This window comes from Pseudophryne corroboree, chromosome 10 (genome assembly GCF_028390025.1).
Source record: "Pseudophryne corroboree isolate aPseCor3 chromosome 10, aPseCor3.hap2, whole genome shotgun sequence".
Taxonomy (NCBI): domain Eukaryota; kingdom Metazoa; phylum Chordata; class Amphibia; order Anura; family Myobatrachidae; genus Pseudophryne; species Pseudophryne corroboree.
In genome coordinates, this window is record NC_086453.1 from 376,812,214 (window position 1) to 376,832,187 (window position 19,974).

At 50.8% G+C, this 19,974-nt stretch overlaps 1 protein-coding gene across 2 annotated transcripts in view; it reads left to right on the forward strand.

Annotated features, from left to right (window-relative positions):
• GLB1L2 (galactosidase beta 1 like 2) overlaps window positions 1-19,974 on the forward strand; it is a 127,561-nt gene that overhangs the window by 97,148 nt on the left and 10,439 nt on the right. For both annotated transcript variants that reach the window (XM_063943801.1, XM_063943802.1), the window contains 5 exons: window positions 14,595-14,679; window positions 14,768-14,905; window positions 15,016-15,096; window positions 17,010-17,116; window positions 18,585-18,731. In XM_063943801.1, coding sequence (XP_063799871.1) covers window positions 14,595-14,679; window positions 14,768-14,905; window positions 15,016-15,096; window positions 17,010-17,116; window positions 18,585-18,731 — 558 coding nt within the window. The remainder of the gene's footprint in view (window positions 1-14,594; window positions 14,680-14,767; window positions 14,906-15,015; window positions 15,097-17,009; window positions 17,117-18,584; window positions 18,732-19,974) is intronic.

Consider the following 19,974-nt stretch of genomic DNA (forward strand, 5'->3'; position numbering starts at 1 on the left):
ATACCTAGCAGGGTACGTGGCAGGGCAGTCCTCTTCCTCCCCTGCCTGGAACCTCTGGCGATTCAGCTAAGACAGCGTCACGCTAACTCCCGCGTTCACCTGAGCCAGATAGACTGTACATTAGCTCGATTTGCCGACAGCCTTCTCTTAATGATCCCTCGCCCAGAGCAATTTGCTTCGCACTCAGAAATTCAGTTCTTGTGTCGGCTACTAAACTTCCCATTTGATAAATGGGAAGCTCTCCCTATAGGTGGCATGATCCCCCCTGCCCAGGATATATCTCATGACTGTGGTGTTCAGCTTGCAATCTCTTTGGAGGTTTTCTCATACCCATGTAAATATAGATTTCTGCATAGACATCAGTGGTGTGGCTGCGGTCACACAAGGGGCACATTCGGTGTATAAGAGATGGCTAATTGTCGCTTGTGTACATGCGGCCTAACTGGTGGTCACTGATCATTGTGCTGCTGTACGAAGTGGTGACCAGGGAAGAGAGGCAGGACCAGCGCCATAGAGGTAGCTCTCATCATTCCATGTCTGCACGCTGGACCCATCCGGTATGTACAGAGACACTGCAGACTCCTAATCACACTCGTGTCAGACACTCTATGGGACCAGTCTCTAGTTTACTGCTATACAATATAGGTCTAATAAACCTCATCTTATCACCACCGTGGCGCCATTATGTCAGAGAAATGTGCAGGCGCCAGTACATGGGCCCCCCCCCCACTACCCTCCCTCATAAAATGCCATGGATTCTGACCTCGTGTCTCACCCCAAGATCATAGGGACAGGATCCGGAGACCTTTATCCCGTCCCTTGCCGGATAATAGAACGGTTCCCTTCTGTCTGGAGCACTTTCTTCCCCAGTCACTGCTTGGTTACAGAATAGCGGCACAGAACTTGTGATGACATTTTCACATTAATATTCATTTTCGCTGCCTTCTGGTAGAAAAATAAGCAAATATTCAAGTTCTATGAAAAGCCTGCAGACTCTGCACTCACACATCCCACTTTCCTCCTGTCGCCTGTTATGCAATCACTCTTACTTTACTGAACATTCTTTTTATTGGAGTGTTTAAATAGAGACGTTCAAGGACAGGAGTCGTAGGTAGCTGGGGATAATTTTACAGCCTTTCCTTCATATTAATCAGACATCTATTATGTAATAAATGCTCAGACCAGCAATGTAATACAATATCAACTGTGACGGGTGCGTTATTCTAGGTCACGTCAAATATAATGTGTTTTATATCATTAGTTATGTTGGGATCTGAGAGGAGATTATTGTCCATGAGGACTACTGGAAAGGATGGGTGTAGTATGGTTTGCCAGCTGTCGGGAAACCGGCGGCGGAATCCTGACCGCCAGCATACTGACAGCTGGGCGAGCACAAATGAGCCCCTTGCGGGCTCGCCACGCTGCGGCACGGTGGCGTGCTACGCGCGACACTCTTTCTATTCTCCCTCCAGGGGGGTCGTGGACCCCCAAGAGGGAGAAATGGTGTCGGTATGCCGGCTGTCGGGATTCCAGCGCCGGAACCCCGACAGCCAGCAAACTGGAGACCACCCGGAAAGGACTAATAGGGGATTCTTACATCAAAGGGCAAAAGATGTGTAGGGAGAATGGTCCAGTACCTCCCAATGGTAGTGCCGTAACAACTCGCGCAAGCATTCTTATAGGCAGTGCACCAAACCCGTTTCCGTGACGTTATCGCCGTACGCCGCGACAAGGTGGCGATGAATGTCAGCTGCTGATGTACCCATTAGACGCAGAAATCTGACCACACTACGCACCTCAGTGTGTGACCATGTCTCCGCCAGCCCCGCCATTTTACAGCTGATAATGGGACAGTATGGGGGGTATTCAATAAGTGCCGAATTTTCCGACAGTCGGTAAATCAGCACTTTCTCTTTCATCCATCTGGGGGACGCTGCGCACTTACTAATGGGTTAGAGTGTGTGGGATGGGGAGTTTGGCACAGAACCTATAGAAACTAACTCCTCCCCCCTCTAACCCCTCCCATCTCCAGCCTGACTAGCAGATCACCTCGGTTTTAGTTTTGTGCCTGAGGAGTACAGGCACAGATTTCTTCAGTGTAGATTTTAGTTAGGTTTCTGTTGTTTATTTTGATTTCACTTATGTGTGCTTAGTCCCTGTTTACGGGAGACAAGTATACTAGGAGTGGGGTTAGTTAGTTATGTGTCTCCCACTCTCCAGAGCCTCTAAGAAGCCACTATACTTTTAGTCACTGGGGCTTACTTGATGCAGGATGGATTTCCTAGGAGGCACTGTACTGGTAAGACAGCCACAACCTGCCTGGGCAGCGTTGGGCTGTTATTGCATGTATTGTATTTATACATTGTATTTATTATTGTGCAGCGCTGGTGTATGCGGACCCTCCCCCTGCTCAGAGCGGACTGAGCGGTTCAGTCCCGCTTCCGCTGCTCGTTTCACGAAAGCCGCGTCTTGTCAGACAGCCGCGGTAGTCATTTCAATGGGGCTTTTACGGAGGTCAGTTGCGGGGGGAGGGCAGGCGGTAACCGTTGCGGGACGCAAGAGGATGATGTGTACGCGCCCTGTTCTCCCGCCCAGCAGCGTCTTCCCGCCGCCGTCCTCACTATGTGGGGGCGGGACTCAGCTATAGGCGCCATCTTCTATCTCTGCAAGAGGCCAACCGTCAGATCAGCGGGGGATGCTGCGCTGCACATAACACAGTACACGAGGGAGCCCAGCGTCTCACCCTGTTAGTACAGGCGGGGAGCAGCAAAAACAGCAAGTATAACACAGCCCTTTCATATGCTCTGAAGCTCGTTTATTCTAAGGGGGGTATACAACAATACAAGACATATTAGAGGGAATTCTTGTATAAGTTTACCTCTCTATAGGACTGCTGTAATATTTCTTTGATGTTCATTATTTGCTGATAGATTACCAATGGCCAGTAAGCCAGACAGATCTGCTAAAGGGAAAGCAGGCTCAGCTGTGTATGTTGCTTGTTATCATTGTGGCTCCAGGCTTTCAAAGGGTAGCACCTATCCGGGTTCTCTCTGCACGGCGTGCTCCATTACACCTGACATAGAGCAGCCTAGTGTGTCTACAGATCAGTCTGTCCCTCTATGGTCCAGGAACATGGCCGAGGCTATTGCTTATTTACGTCAAGTCAAGTACTGATTCTGGTCAATCTAATGTGGAACCTCCATGGACAAGAAATATGGCCAAAAGTCTTTCAGACTTAGCACAGTCTATTAACAAGTTTGTCGCTTCTTCAGGTTCAGTGGCTAATAAACGACAGCATCAGCTTCCCGCTATCACATTCCCAGGAGAGGAATTTGATTCGGTAGCCACCCCCCTGGAAGAGGACGAATTGGACTCTGAGTGGGAGGATGCTTCCGCTTGGGAAGAAGAGGAATTGTCTTCCTGTTCAGGTGTCAGGTTATTGATAGAGGCCATCCGTCAGACTCTTAATCTTCAGAATACGGTGGAGGCGGAGACTTCGTCGGGCTTCTTCAAACGCCAGAAAAGACATGTAACGGTCTTTCCTTCATATACACATTTTGCAGAAATTTTAAAAGAGCCTTGGCTTAAGCCGGACTCCCGCTTTCAGGCTCCTAAAAAGAAGGCTACGGTAATCCCTTCGGCACAATCTGTGACGTTGAAGGATTCGACGGATCGGATGATTGAAGCGATTATTAAGTACATTTTTACCTTATCGGGTATTTCTCTAACGTCCTAGTGGATGCTGGGAACTCCGTAAGGACCATGGGGAATAGCGGGCTCCGAAGGAGGCTGGGCACTCTAGAAAGATTTATGACTACCTGGTGTGCACTGGCTCCTCCCACTATGACCCTCCTCCAAGCCTCAGTTAGATCTTGTGCCCGGCCGAGGTTGGATGCACACTAGGGGCTCTCCTGAACCCTTAGAAAGAAAGTATAGATTTAGGTTTTTTATTTTCAGTGAGACCTGCTGGCAACAGGCTCACTGCAGCGAGGGACTAAGGGGAGAAGAAGCGAACTCGCCTGCTTGCAGCCGGATTGGGCTTCTTAGGCTACTGGACACCATTACCTCCAGAGGGATCGACCGCAGGCCCAGTCCTTGGTGTTCGGTCCCGGAGCCGCGCCGCCGTCCCCCTTACAGAGCCAGAAGCAAGAAGAGGTCCGGAAAAACGGCGGCAGAAGACATCAGTCTTCACCAAGGTAGCGCACAGCACTGCAGCTGTGCGCCATTGCTCCTCATGCACACCACACACTCCGGTCACTGAGGGTGCAGGGCGCTGGGGGGGGGGGCGCCCTGAGCAGCAATATAAACACCTTGGCTGGCAAAAATACATCACATATAACCCCCAGGGCTATATGGATGTATATTAACCCCTGCCAGATTCCATAAAAATGCGGGAGAAAAGTCTGCGAAAAAGGGGCGGAGCCTATCTCATCAGCACACTGGCGCCATTTTTCCCTCACAGCTCCGTTGGAGGGAAGCTCCCTGGCTCTCCCCTGCAGTCTACACTACAGAACAGGGTTAAAACAGAGAGGGGGGGCACTAAATTTAGGCGCAGTATAAATTATATAAAAGCAGCTATAGGGGACATAACTCAGTTAGTCCCTGCATTATATAGCGCTCTGGTGTGTGCTGGCATACTCTCACTCTGTCCCCCCAAAGGGCTTTTGTGGGTCCTGTCCTCATTGGAGCATTCCTTGTGTGTGTGCGGTGTGTCGGTACGGCTGTGTCGACATGTTTGATGAGGAGACTTATGTGGAGGCGGAGCAGATGCCGATAAATGAGATGTCGCCCCTGTGGGCCGACACCAGAGTGGATGGATAGGTGGAAGGTATTAACCGACAGTGTCAACTCCTTACATAAAAGGCTGGATGACGTAACAGCTATGGGACAGCCGGCTTCTCAGCCCGCGCCTGCCCAGACGTCTCAAAGGCCATCAACGCTCCCTCAGATGGCAGACACAGATGTCGACACGGAGTCTGACTCCAGTGTCGACGAGGTTGAGACATATACACAATCCACTAGGAACATCCGTTACATGATCCCGGCAATATAAAATGTGTTACACATTTCTGACATTAACCCAAGTACCACTAAAAACAAAGGGTTTTATGTGTGGGGAGAAAAAGCAGGCAGTGTTTTGTTCCCCCATCAAATGAGTGAATGAAGTGTGAAAAAGCGTTGGTTTTCCCGATAAGAAACTGGTAATTTCTAACAAGTTACTGATGGCGTACCCTTTCCCGCCAGATGATAAGTTACGCTGGGAGATATCCCCTAGGGTGGATAAGGCGCTCACACGTTTGTCAAAAAAGGTGGCACTGCCGTCCTAGGGTACGGCCACTTTGAAGGTACCTGCTGATAAATAGCAGGAGGCTATCCTGAAGTCTGTATTTACACACTCAGGTACTAGACTGAGACCTGCAGACTGCTGCAGCGTGGTCTGTACCCCTTTCAAACAGGGATACTATTTTGCGAACATAAGACGTCGTCTTATATATGGGGGATGCACAGAGGAATATTTTGCCGGCTGGCATCCTGAATTGTTGCAATGTCCATTCTGTCAGGAGGGTATTGGAGACCCGACACTGGACAGGTGATGCTGACTTTAAAAGGCACATAGAGCCTTATAAGGGTGAGGAATTGGTTGGGGATGGTCTCTGGGACCTCGTATCCACAGCAACAGCTGGGATGAAAATATTTTACCTCAGGATTCCTCACAGCCTAAGAAACGCACTGTATTATCAGGTACAGTCTTTTCGGCTTCAAAAAAGCAGGCGGGTCAAACGAGGGAAGAGGGAAAAAGCTGCACCAGCAGCCAGTTCCCAGAATCAAAATTCTTCCCCTGCTTCCTCTGAGTCCACCGCATGACGCGGGGGCTCCACAGGCGTAGCCAGGTACGGTGGGGGGCCGCCTCAAAAATTTCAGCGATCAGTGGGCTCGCTCACAGGTGGATCCCTGGATCCTTCAAGTAGTATCTCAGGGGTACAAGCTGGAAGTCGAGGCGTCTCCCCCCCGCCGTTTACTCAAATCTGCCTTGCCGACAACTCCCTCAGGCAGGGAGGCTGTGCTAGAGGCAATTCACAAGCTGTATTCCCAGCAGGTGATAGTCAAGGTGCCCCTACTTCAACAAGGACGGGGTTACTATTCCACACTGTTTGTGGTACCGAAACCAGCCGGTTCGGTGAGACCCATTTTAAAATGGAAATCCTTGAACACTTACATAACAAAGTTCAAGATGGAATCGCTCAGGGCGGTTATTGCAAGCCTGGACGAGGGGGATTACATGGTATCCCTGGACATCAAGGATGCTTACCTGCATGTCCCTATTTACCTTCCTCACCAGGAGTACCTCAGATTGTGGTACAGAATTGCCATTACCAATTCCAGACACTACCGTTTGGACTGTCCACGGCACCGGGGGTGTTTACCAAGGTAATGGCTGAAATGATGATACTCCTTCAAAAAAAAGGGAGTTTTTATTTATCCCATACTTGGACGATCTCCTTATAAAGGCAAGGTCCAGGGAGCAGTTACTGGTCGGAGTAGCACTATCTTAGGAGGTGCTACAACAGCATGGCTGGATTCTGAACATTCCATAGTCACAGCTGGTTCCTTCCACTCGCTTACTGTTCCTGGGGATGATTTTGGACACAGAACAGAAAAAAGTGTTTCTCCCGCAGGAGAAAGCCAAGGAGCTGTCATCTCTAGTCAGAGACCTCCTAGAACCAAAAAGGGTATCGGTGCATCGTTGCACACGAGTCCTGGGAAAAATGGTGGCTTCATACGAAGCAATTCCATTCGGCAGGTTCCATGCGAGGACCTTCCAGTGAGACCTCTTAGATAAGTGGTCGGGATCGCATCTTCAAATGCATCAAATGATAACCCTGTCTCCAAGGACCAGGGTGTCTCTACTGTGGTGGATGCAGGGTGCTCATCTTCTAGAGGGCCGCAGTTTCGGCATACAGGACTGGGTCCTGGTGACCACGGATGCCAGCCTTCAAGGCTGGGGAGCAGTCACACAGGGAAGAAACTTCCAGGGCCTATGGTCAAGTCAGGAGACTTCCCTACATATAAATTCTGGAACTGAGGGCCATTTACAATGCCCTAAGTCAGGCAAGACCCCTGCTTCAAAACCAGCCGGTACTGATACAGTCAGACAACATCACGGCAGTCGCCCATGTGACCCGACAGGGCGGCACAAGAAGCAGGATGGCAATGGCAGAAGCCACAAGGATTCTCCGATGGGTGGAAAATCACGTACTAGCACTGTCAGCAGTGTTCATTCCGGGAGTGGACAACTGGGAAGCAGACTTCCTCAGCAGTCACGACCTATACCCGGGAGAGTGGGGACTTCATCCAGAAGTCTTCCTGCTGTTGGTAAACCGTTGGGAAAGGCCACAGGTGGACATGATGGCGTCCCGCCTCAACAAAAAGCTAAAGAGATATTGCGCCAGGTCAAGGGACCCTTAGGCGATAGCTGTGGACGCTCTAGTGACACCGTGGGTGTACCAGTCAGTGTATGTGTTCCCTACTCTGCCTCTCATACCAAAGGTACTGAGAATAATAAGATGGCGAGGAGTAAGAACGATACTCGTGGTTCCGGATTGGCCAAGAAGGGCTGGGTACCCGGAACTTCAGGAAATGATATCAGAGGACCCATGGCCTCTGCCGCTCAGACAGGACCTGCTTCAGCAGGGGCCCTGTCTGTTCCAAGACTTACCGCAGCTGCGTTTGACGGCATGGCGATTGAGCGCCGGATCCTGAAGGAAAAGGGTATTCCGGAAGAAGTCATTCCTGCGCTTATTAAAGCCAGGAAAGATGTTACGGCAAAGCATTATCACCGCATGTGGCGGAAATATGTTGCATGGTGCGAGGCCAAAAAGGCCCCAACAGAGGAATTTCCACTAGGTCGATTTCTACATTTCCTGCAAGCAGGAGTGAATATGGGCCTAAGTCTAGGCTCCATTAAAGTACAGATCTCGGCTCTGTCGATTTTCTTTCAAAAGGAACTAGCTTCACTACCTGAAGTTCAGACATTTGTAAAAGGAGTGCTGCATATTCAGCCCCCGTTTGTGCCCCCTGTGGCACCTTGGGATCTCAACGTGGTGTTGAGTTTTCTTAAAATCACATTGGTTTGAGCCACTAAAAACCGTGGATCTAAAATATCTCACGTGGAAAGTGGTCATGTTATTGGCCTTGGCTTCAGCCAGGCGAGTGTCAGAATTGGCGGCTTTATCATGTAAAAGCCCTTATCTGATTTTCCATATGGATAGGGCAGAATTGAGGACTCGTCCCCAATTTCTTCCTAAGGTGGTATCAGCGTTTCACATGAACCAGCCTATTGTGGTGCCGGCGGCTACTAGGGACTTGGAGGACTCCAAGTTACTGGACGTAGTCAGGGCCCTGAAAATATATGTTTCTAGGACGGCTGGAGTCAGAAACTCTGACTCGCTGTTTATCCTGTATGCACCCAACAAACTGGGTGCTCTTGCTTCTAAGCAGACTATTGCTCGTTGGATTTGTAGCACAATTCAGCTTGCACATTCTGTGGCAGGCATACCACAGCCAAAATCTGTAAATGCCCATTCCACAAGGAAGGTGGGCTCATCTTGGGCGGCTGCCCGAGGGGTCTCGGCTTTACAACTTTGCCGAGCTGCAACTTGGTCAGGGGCAAACACGTTTGCTAAATTCTACAAATTTGATACCCTGGCTGAGGAGGACCTGGAGTTCTCTCATTCGGTGCTGCAGAGTCATCCGCACTCTCCCGCCCGTTTGGGAGCTTTGGTATAATCCCCATGGTCCTTACGGAGTTCCCAGCATCCACTAGGACGTTAGAGAAAATAAGAATTTACTCACCGATAATTCTATTTCTCGTAGTCCGTAGTGGATGCTGGGCGCCCATCCCAAGTGCGGATTGTATGCAATACTTGTAAATAGTTATTGTTAACTAAAGGGTTATTGTTGAGCCATCTGTTGAGAGGCTCAGTTGTTTTCATACTGTCAAACTGGATATAGTATCACGAGTTGTACGGTGTGATTGGTGTGGCTGGTAAGAGTCTTACCCGGGATTCTAAATCCTTCCTTAGTATGTCTGCTCGTCCGGGCACAATGTCCTAACTGAGGCTTGGAGGAGGGTCATAGTGGGAGGAGCCAGTGCACACCAGGTAGTCATAAATCTTTCTAGAGTGCCCAGCCTCCTTCGGAGCCCGCTATTCCCCATGGTCCTTACGGAGTTCCCAGCATCCACAACGGACTACGAGAAATAGAATTACCGGTGAGTAAATTCTTATTTTCTCTGCGTCCGATTTTAGCTAGTGCCTGGGTCCTTAAGGGAATTGATGACTGGCTAGCTCAAGTGACTTCTGGTATGCAGTCGGATGACCCATTAGAGGCTATTCAACTGGCTGAATACATTTCTGAGGCTCTCATTTATGTTGGGGAGGCCTTGTTGGACTCGGCCTAGCTACAATCACGTGTATCTGTTCTAGCGATTACGGCGAGGCGTTCGCTATGGCTTCGTGTTTGGAACGCTGATTCTGTTTCAAAACAGACTTTGACAGCCGTTCCGTTTAAAGGTGAATTTCTTTTTGGTCCAGAACTTAAAAAGATTATTTCCGACACTACGGGTGGCAAGAGCCCATTTCTTCCAGTTGCCTCTCAAAAATCAAAGGCAACAAAAATTTCGGTCTTTTCGTACTCAAAGCAGGAGTGGTGTCCAGTCCTTTCGAGCCTTTTCACGATTTCCATGCAGAGGTGCATACCGTGGTAGAGGCGCACGGGCACCTCGTAGACCAGCAGCCAAGCCTACTGACAAGCCTGCCGTATGACGCGGGGAGCAATCAGGAGGGATCCTTGGTGGTGAGAAGATTACTACAGTTCAAAGACAGGTGGCTCCTGTCACATCCAGATCGGTGGGTGACAGGGGTCATAACCCGAAGTTACATTTTGGACCTCAAGGAACCTGTTCCACACCGTTTTTTCGTCACTCCTCTCCCAAGCGATGCCTCCAGGCGACAAGCACCCATTCGGGCAACTTACACACTTTTACAGCAAGGAGTCATTTCTTCAGTTCCCAAATTTCAAGAGGGTCGGGATTTTACTCAAGTCTTTTTCTGGTAAACAAAACCGGACGGTTCATTTCGATCCATTTTAAACCTAAAATGCCTAAATCCGTGTCTTTCCACCCACAAATTCAAGATGGAATAGATATGCTCGATCATCTCGGCCATGGAACCGGAGGAGTATTGGGCATCTATCGACATAAAAGACGCATACCTTCATATTCCAATTTGGTCGGGTCATCAACAACTGTTGAGGTTCGCGCTAGGCCCTTGGCATTTCCGGTTTCGGGCTCTTCATTTCGGTCTTTCCACAGCCCCTCGGGTATTTACAAAAATATTGGGTCATGTGGTGGCGATCCTCAGATGTCAGGGGGTCAACATTACTCCTTACCTGGACGATTTGTTGATAAAGGCTCCGTCACCGGACCTCCTTCAACATCTACAACGCACCACGGACACTCTCCAATCCTTCGGATGGATTGTGAATTTCCGGAAATCTTCCTTGATTCCCTCTCAGGAGATGATTTTCCTAGGTCTCCTGTTTGACACAAGACGTCAGAAGGGTTTTCTTCCTCAGGGCAGTCTTCAGGATCTGCAATCCAGAGTCCGCTCCCTGTTACAATTGCCGAGGGTCTCGGTCCCCCGATGTATGCAGATGATAGGCAAGATGGTGGCGACGTTCGAAGCAGTACCATATGCCAAATTCCATGCTCGGGCCCTTCAGGCTCAGATTCTGGGCTCTTGGAATCAAACGAGTCCACATCTGGACTTGCAATTGTGCCGGCTGACGGTTCGAACTCGACAGTCTCTCCATTGGTGGCTTCACAGTCCCAATCTAACCAAGGGTGCACCGTTCGCTGTTTGGTCTTGGATGATGGTCACCACAGACGCCAGCCTAGTCGGTTGGGGGCGGTGTTTCAACCTCAGCACTTCCAAGGTCTCTGGAACAGTCAACAATCGATGTTACCGATCAACATTCTCAAGTTATGAGCAATTCGATTTGCTCTACTTCAGGTACAAAACGGAGTCCACGGTCATCCAGTGCGCATTCAATCGGACAACGCCACGGCGGTGGCTTACATAAACAAACAGGGCGGAGCTCGCAGTTGGAGAGCCGTGCAGGAGCTCGCCCATATCCTACAGTGGGCAGAAAGGTGGGTTCCGACCATCTCCGCAGTTCACATTCCAGGAGTGGACAACTGGGAAATGGATTTCTTAAGCCTTCACACCATTCATCCGGGAGAATGGGAACTTCATCAGGAGGTCTTTCTGGCCATGGTGTCTCTGTGGGGAACACCTGACATCGATCTCTTGGCATCCTGTCTAAACCGAAAGCTACCTCGGTATGGTTCGCGAACTCAGGACCCTCAAGCAACACTACTCGATGCATTAACCGCTCAGTGGCAATTTCGACTGGTATATGTGTTTCCACCAATTACCTTGATACCGCGTCTACTTCAACGCATCCGGAGAGAGGGTTTTCCGGTCATTCTTGTAGCACCAAACTGGCCTCGTCCTCAGTGGTACACTCTTCTCCGCAGCATGGTGACCAAGGAACCGTTCCATCTGCCCTTGTGACCCGATCTCCTGTCCTTGTCACCATCACGATTTAAATCGTTTGGCTTTGACGGCTTGGTTCTTGCATCCAGCATTTTAAGAGCAAAAGGCTTATCTCGACTGGTGGTGAAGTCTATGCTTCAGGCTAGAAAACCAGTCACTTCTCGTGTTTATCACAGAGTATGGCGTATTTACATTGCTTGGTGTGAAAGACGTGGGTTGTCACCGCACCTCTTTCGTTTACTATCCTTCCTTCAGGATGGTCTGACTAAAGGACTTCATTTGTCTTCCCTTAAGGGACAGATTTCGGCATTGTTGATTCTTTTTCAAAAAACAAAATTGGCTCTCATTCCGGAGGTTCAAATATTCCTTCAGGGTGTAGTCAGGATTCAGACTCCCTTTGTTCCTCCGGTTCCACTGTGGGATTTAAATCTGGTTCTTCAGGCGCTCCAGAAGCCTCCATTTGAGCCGCTGGACTCTGTTGAGCTTCGCTATCTTACTCTAAAGGTGGTTTTTCTCTTGGCCATTGCTTCGGCCAGCAGTGTTTCCGAGTTAGCTGCGCTTTCTTGCAAACCGCCTTTGTTGGTCTTTCATGAAAATCGAGTGGTCTTACGTACGAAGCCTTCCTTATTGCCAAAGGTTGTCGGCTTTCCATATGAATCAGGACATAGTCCTTCCAGCGTTTGTTCCGGACTCTTCTGGACAGGATTGTCATTTAGAGTTTAGCTGTTGTTAGAGCCTTACAAATTTATTTGTCCCGTACTAAGGATATTCGTCGTACGGATACCTTGTTGGTTTTGATCGACGCCACCAAGCATGGCTGGCCGGCCTCTTAGAACACGGTGGCACGCTGGGTTGCTTCTGCTCTTCGGCAGGCTTATATTTCTTCGGCGTTGCCTGTTCCTGACTCCATTGAGGACTCATTCGACTAGGGCTGTTGGAGCTTCCTGGGCTGTTCGCTGTGGTGTTTCTGTCGAGCAGCTGTGTAGGGCGGCGACCTGGTCGTCCGTGCATACCTTCACTAAGTTTTACCGGTTTCATACTTTTGGTTTGGAGACTGCCTCTGTTGGGCGTCAAATTTTACAGACAGCGATACCGTCTGTATCTCCCTCCTCTCATTAGCTTGCTTTGGGAAATCCAATTAGTAAGTGCGCAGCGTCCCCCAGATGGATGAAAGAGAAAAGAGGGGATTTTTGTTACTTACCGTAAAATCTCTTTCTCTGATTCCATCTGGGGGACGCTGCGATCCCTCCCGTAGTTTTGTCTGGAATTATTGGTTATGTTCTGCTCTGTCTCTTCCGGCTTTGCTAAACGTAAACTGAGGTGATCTGCTAGTCAGGCTGGAGATGGGAGGGGTTAGAGGGGGGAGGAGTTAATTTCTATAGGTTCTGTGCCAAACTCCCCATCCCACACACTCTAACCCAGTAGTAAGTGCGCAGCGTCCCCCAGATGGAATCAGAGAAAGAGATTTTACGGTAAGTAACAAAAATCCCCTTTTTTCGTCCGTTTCTATTCGTCCTATTCAATGCCCGTGTCGATTTTTCGAGTGGTCAAAAAATCCGGTACTGGCGAAAACCACGTGTATCGGCGAATTCAACGCTGATACACGTGTTTTGTCGAATTTTGCAAGTTTTTGGGGTTTGTTTTCGCCCATGCCGATTCGACAAACAAAAAGGGAAAAGGTATGGGTAAAAATGGATTAAAAAACGGGCGAAAACGGGCCGCTATTGAATACACTGTGGTCGGATTAGTGCCGTTTTTTCAACCAGTCGAAAAAACGGGACTAATTGAATACCCCCCTATGACTGATATGAGGCGCAGTCTAATGGCCATGAGGGGAAGCAGTGGTCTACCTGCTCTGGCCTGGCGGGGAATTAGAATGACACAGAGACCATTACACACGTAACGTTATACTTACTGTAATTTTGTGGATCCCAAAACCTAGGGGGTCATTCTGACCCGATCGCTCACTGCAGTTTATCGCAGCGATCGGGTCGGAATTGCGCATGCGCCGATGCCGCAGTGCGCCGGTGCAAACCAGACGGGCGAAGGCCGTCATTGCTAGCGATCGTCTCTGTCTGATTGACAGGCAGAGGTGGGAGGGGGCTTGATGGCGGCGTTATACCGCCGTTTAGGGGGTGCGGTCCGGCCAACGCAGGCACGGCCGGACCATTGAGGGGACGGGCCGCGGTGGCTGCGTGACGTCACACGCAGCCGCTGCGACCCGGTCAGCGAAGAGGTTCTCCCGGCCAGCCGCAGGAGTTAGGCCATATGTCGTCTGATCCGGTAGATTGGACCGAGATATCATTCACTTCGGCGCAGTGTGTATGCACTATATGCGCACCCCCGCCATTGTTAGCGATGTCTTCTGCTTAGCGCTGCTGCATGGCCGACAGAAGACATTTCTAGCGATGCCATGCTCCAAGATGCAGTATGGCATTTCAAGACACTTCGTCGCCCCCTGCGTCGGCAGTTGTGTATGCACTTGCTGACACAGGGTCCCGTCGCCCATCGGATCGGCTGGATATATACGTCGTCTACTGTGTACCCGGCTTTATTCTTGAAAAAAAAAAAGGGAATGTCAAACCTGTTCTGAATTGATATTTTTCTCCATATCAAATGAATAATCAATAGGGCAGCAGAGTGGCACATTGGTTAGCATTGCTGCCGCCCAGTACTAAGGTCATGCGTTCTGTTCCCCACCAGGGCAGTGTGTGAATGCAGTTTGTATGTTCTCCCTGTGGGTTTCCTCTGGGTGCTCCTCTCACAACCCAACACTCCGTTCATATGCATTAGGGAGTTTAGAGTGTAAGCTCCGGGGGGACAGGGACTGATGTGAATGACAAATACACAGTGCTGCATAATTTAGTGCTATATAAATAATAAGAATGAATTGTTTTCTCTGAGTAAATGAATAATAGAAGGTTCTGCAGGCATACACTGATACATCGCAGTAATGATCGCTCTGTGCCCCTGCAGGGTAACAAGCCGGTGATGGTGATGGAGTACTGGACTGGGTGGTTTGACCACTGGGGCGGGGATCACCACGTGTTTGACGTTGACCGTGAGTAATTACTTCCCGCCACCCGCCCGGGATGGGCCATATGTGCAGTTACAGGTCGCTCAGTCACTTTCCTTTTATGTCTGATCAGAAATGGTTTCCACCGTCTCCGAAGTGGTAGCGAAAGGCGCCTCTATCAATCTGTACATGTTCCACGGTGGCACCAACTTCGGGTTTATGAGCGGAGCACTGCACTTCCACGAGTATCGATCGGACGTCACTAGTTACGGTGAGTTCTGGTGCTTTCCGTGACCGTGGTGCTGCAAGGGGAGTCACTGTGAGGGTAGCGCCGGTGGTGGCGTAATATATATATAAAACAAGATATTTCTGCCTGTTCAGATTACGATGCGCCACTGACTGAGGCCGGCGATTACACCTCCAAATACTTCAAACTGCGAGAGCTGTTCACCAAGCAGCACGGTAAGTGTGTCCGTACCATCGGTGACCGGTATACCTGCCCGTAGCTCTGCCCGCCCCTCTCCGCACTCCAGTGCCCTGTACCCGTGCTGCGAGAGCTGTTCAGCATTCAGCACGGTAAGTGTGTCCGTACCATCGGTGACCGGTATACCTGCCTGTAGCTCTTCCCCGCCCCTCTCCGCTCCCCAGTGCCCTGTACCCGTGTTTCGAGAGCTGTTTAGCATTCAGCACGGTAAGTGTGTCTGTACCATCGGTGACCAGTATACCTGCCTGTAGCTCTGCCCGCCCCTCTCCGCTCCCCAGTGCCCTGTACCCGTGCTGCGAAAGCGGTTCAGCATTCAGCGCGGTAAGTGTGTCCGTACCATCGGTGACCGGTATACCTGCCTGTAACTCTGCCCGCCCCTCTCCGCTCCCCAGTGCCCTGTACCCGTGTTGCGAGAGCTGTTCAGCATTCAGCACGGTAAGTGTGTCTGTACCATCGGTGACCGGTATACCTGCCTGTAGCTCTGCCCGCCTCTCTCCGCTCCCCAGTGCCCTGTACCCGTGCTGCGAGAGCTGTTCAGCATTCAGCACGGTAAGTGTGTCTGTACCATCGGTGACCGGTATACCTGCCTGTAGCTCTGCCCGCCCCTCTCCGCTCCCCAGTGCCCTGTACCCGTGCTGCGAGAGCGGTTCAGCATTCAGCACGGTAAGTGTGTCTGTACCATCGGTGACCAGTATACCTGCCTGTAGCTCTGCCCGCCCCTCTCCGCTCCCCAGTGCCCTGTACCCGTGTTGCGAGAGCTGTTCAGCATTCAGCACGGTAAGTGTGTCCGTACCATCGGTGACCGGTATACCTGCCTGTAGCTCTGCCCGCCCCTCTCCGCTCCCCAGTGCCCTGTACCCGTGTTGCGAGAGCTGTTCAGCATTCAGCACGGTAAGTGTGTCTGTACCATCGGTGACCGGTATACCTGCCTGTAGCTCTGCCCGCCCCTCTCCGCTCCCCAGTGCCCTGTACCCGTGCTGCGAGAGCGGTTCAGCATTCAGCACGGTAAGTGTGTCTGTACCATCGGTGACCGGTATACCTGCCTGTAGCTCTGCCCGCCCCTCTCCGCTCCCCAGTGCCCTGTACCCGTGCTGCGAAAGCGGTTCAGCATTCAGCGCGGTAAGTGTGTCCGTACCATCGGTGACCGGTATACCTGCCTGTAGCTCTGCCCGCCCCTCTCCGCTCCCCAGTGCCCTGTACCCGTGCTGCGAGAGCGGTTCAGCATTCAGCACGGTAAGTGTGTGTTCCGTACCATCGGTGACCGGTATACCTGCCTGTAGCTCTGCCCGCCCCTCTCCGCTCCCCAGTGCCCTGTACCCGTGCTGCGAGAGCGGTTCAGCATTCAGCACGGTAAGTGTGTGTTCCGTACCATCGGTGACAGGTATACCTGCCCTTAGCTCTGCCCGCCCCTCTCCGCTCTCCAGTGCCCTGTACCCGTGCTGCGAAAGCGGTTCAGCATTCAGCACGGTAAGTGTGTCCGTACCATCGGTGACCGGTATACCTGCCCGTAGCTCTGCCCGACCCCTCCGCACTCCAGTGCCCTGTACCCGTGCTGCGAGAGCTGTTCAGCATTCAGCACGGTAAGTGTGTCCGTACCATCGGTGACCGGTATACCTGCCTGTAGCTCTGCCCGCCCCTCTCCGCTCCCCAGTGCCCTGTACCCGTGCTGCGAGAGCTGTTCAGCATTCAGCACGGTAAGTGTGTCCATACCATCGGTGACCGGTATACCTGCCCGTAGCTCTGCCCGCCCCTCTCCGCTCTCCAGTGCCCTGTACCCGTGCTGCAAGCAGTCGCCTTTTCCATCCCCCGGCGGCGTTGTAGCTTTGTGTGTGTGATCATCAGACAGATGGGCTGCTTACACTGCCTCTGGCCCACTCTCTTGTGCTTCCAGTCCTGCCGCTGCCTCCTGTTCCCGCCCTGCTTCCGAAGGCCGCCTATGGTGCTGTGGAGCTGAAACGCTGCCTGTCCCTTTGGGATGTTCTGGAGCTGACGGGAGAGGTAAGAGGATGAGTAACATGTGCAGAGGTGTAACGGCAGCTGGACCCCCCACTGCAACATCCGAATTAATGAGAAGGCAGCCTAATGAGTCACTAAGAATTAGCGCTATCACTGACAGAGGAGGCATACAGTGCCTCGTGCCTCAGTGATTGACACTTGATAGGCTGCAGGGCCATTCATGTAGGATTTCCTCTATCATTTTGTAGGCAACAGGTGCATTTTTACATACCCAATGTAAATAACCCGGTAGTAATAGGTAGTAGTCATTAGGCAATCCTGTGCATTATACAGAATAACACACTATTGCATGTACATTATAACGGATATTATAAGTCACCCTGGACTTCCGCACTGTCTGCATTATGGCCCTCATTCCGAGTTGTTCGCTCGCTAGCTGCTTTTAGCAGCATTGCACACGCTAAGCCGCCGCCCTCTGGGAGTGTATCTTATTTTAGCAGAATAGCGAACGAAAGATTAGCAGAATTGCTACTAAATAATTCTTTGCAGTTTCTGAGTAGCTCCAGACCTACTCCTAGATTGCGATCACCTCAGTCCGTTTAGTTCCTGGTTTGACGTCACACACACGCCCTGCGTTCGGCCAGCCACTCCCCCGTTTCTCCAGCCACTCCCGCGTTTTTCCCTGACACGCCTGCGTTTTTTAGCACACTCCCGGAAAACGCTCAGTTACCTCCCAGAAACGCCCCTTTCCTGTCAATCATTCACCGATCAGCAGAGTGACTGAAAAGCGCCGCAGGATCCACAGCAAATCTACTAAGTTTTTAGTTAAATAACTAAGCGCATGCGCCCTGCGTGCCTTGCGCATGCGCAATTAGCAACAAATCGCAGCATAGCGAAAATCGGCAACGAGCGAACAACTCGGAATGACCCCCCATACCTCTCTGGTAATGGGGCACAGGCGGATGATCCTGCTGGACAGACCCTGGGAGTTGCACACTGAGGCAGTTATCCCCAGACATACTCACCTGCTTATAGGTCTGCCACATGGGGGCGTGACCCCATAGGCCAATAGGAAGCTGAACAGGTCACACATCCTACGAATCAGATTCTGTCATCTCTAATGGTACCAACTCTCCCCCGCCCTCCCCCGGTTATTACCTTCAAATAAAACTATACATTAAGCTGTAGTGACTCACTGCATCATACTGAGCATCCTATATAATAAAAAGCTAACGCTGCTCCTCACCTCTATGGGGGGCATTCAAGTGTTTTGTGTGCAGGCGGCCACTAGATGGTCCCCTGACGGAGCAATTCAATTGTTGCACCGTTTGGGTGCACACAGCCGCCTGCACTGGCATTAATGTTATGTTGATCCGTCATTTTGACGGGCTGGTAAGTAGTACGTTATAAGCCTGGCGAGGGTGAGGGAATGTGCATTAATAAGGCTACAAGATGGGATTGTTCCTCAGCGCCCTCTGTAACGCTCTGATGTCTCCTCATTTCCCTGCAGCCGTTCAGATCTGAGCTTCCGGTGAACATGGAGAATCTGCCTGTGAATGAGGGGAACGGCCAGTCCTATGGGTACACCTTATATGAGACGGTTATATACGGGGGAGGAAAGTTCCAAACGAAAGGGAACGTCCGTGACCGCGCTCAGGTGAGGATTGAATGACTGCGCTGCATTGGCCTGATGCCACATTAAACGCGAATGGGCGTCGCTAGCTCCTGCATTGGGTGCGTGGAAATAAATGCTTCTTTGTCCGTACGCGGATTTCTGCGCATCTTTGTGATGCACCCGCCCCCTATCCGTATGCTAGGGTTGCTGCCCGCCATCATCCGCGCGCACTTGTTTGGTGCAAATGATTGGCCGGTCCTTCTGTGCGCAGGCCGCCATTGTGTCGCCACACCCTCTTGGAGCTTCGCCTATGCAAGAACACAAAGTCACTCCCCATCGATGGCAAGCGTAGATGCCCTTGAAATGCGCACAGCTGTGCAGCGCCCCTACTGCGCGCAGAGCCAACACAAGTTCCGTAAAAGCACTTGTATACATTTCTGCACCACCCTCATTGTTCTTTATTGTTACTGAAATCTATTTGTATAAATGTACACAGAGAGGATATAAGTAGCAGCGTGTCCGCCACACAGGGTATTACGTTACACCCGAGTACGCCATTATAGCGCTAGACCAGTGTTATTATAGCGTGCCGTAATATCATACATAGGGTTACATTTTCCATTTACCCAAATGTTATTCGCGTTCAGTTCCCTTTGGCTTCAGTTGTGTCTACAAATATGGAAAATGCATTTCCTCCTAAGCCATGAATATACCGCTAATCCCCTGACAATGATACACCGCTGTCACTTCCTCCCTGAGGCACTATCACCCTAATCGCATTCACCACCCCGTCCTGCGCTCTCAGGAGAGCGGTTCTCAGCTACACGCCAGTAATTGCTGCAAGTATTCGGCATGCACCCCCCCTCCCCTATAATATTACATTACACTGGCTGGACGCAGGCTTATAGTACATCTAGTAGGAATAGGGAATCCGTGCGGTGAGATAATACATAGAATATACAGTAAGTGTAACCATTACCCTGTGCAGACACGGTTGCAGCGGGTTTCTCAGGTTCTCTAAGTGAGTGATTGCCCTCCCGGGGGCAGCACAGGATTATTTTACTAAATGTGATTAGGAGACATTAGCTCAGAAAGCGCTGACACTATACGTGGAACAATTTATGGCATCATGCAGCATACACCAGCTGATTGTAATGTAATCTCCTGTGTGCCATTACCACCATAGACTGTACTGTGTACTGTAACATTTCTGTGTAAAGCACAAGATTATGGGGTGCGCTGTTTCCCCACCAACGTATAGTGTAATAAAATGACCTATTTTACT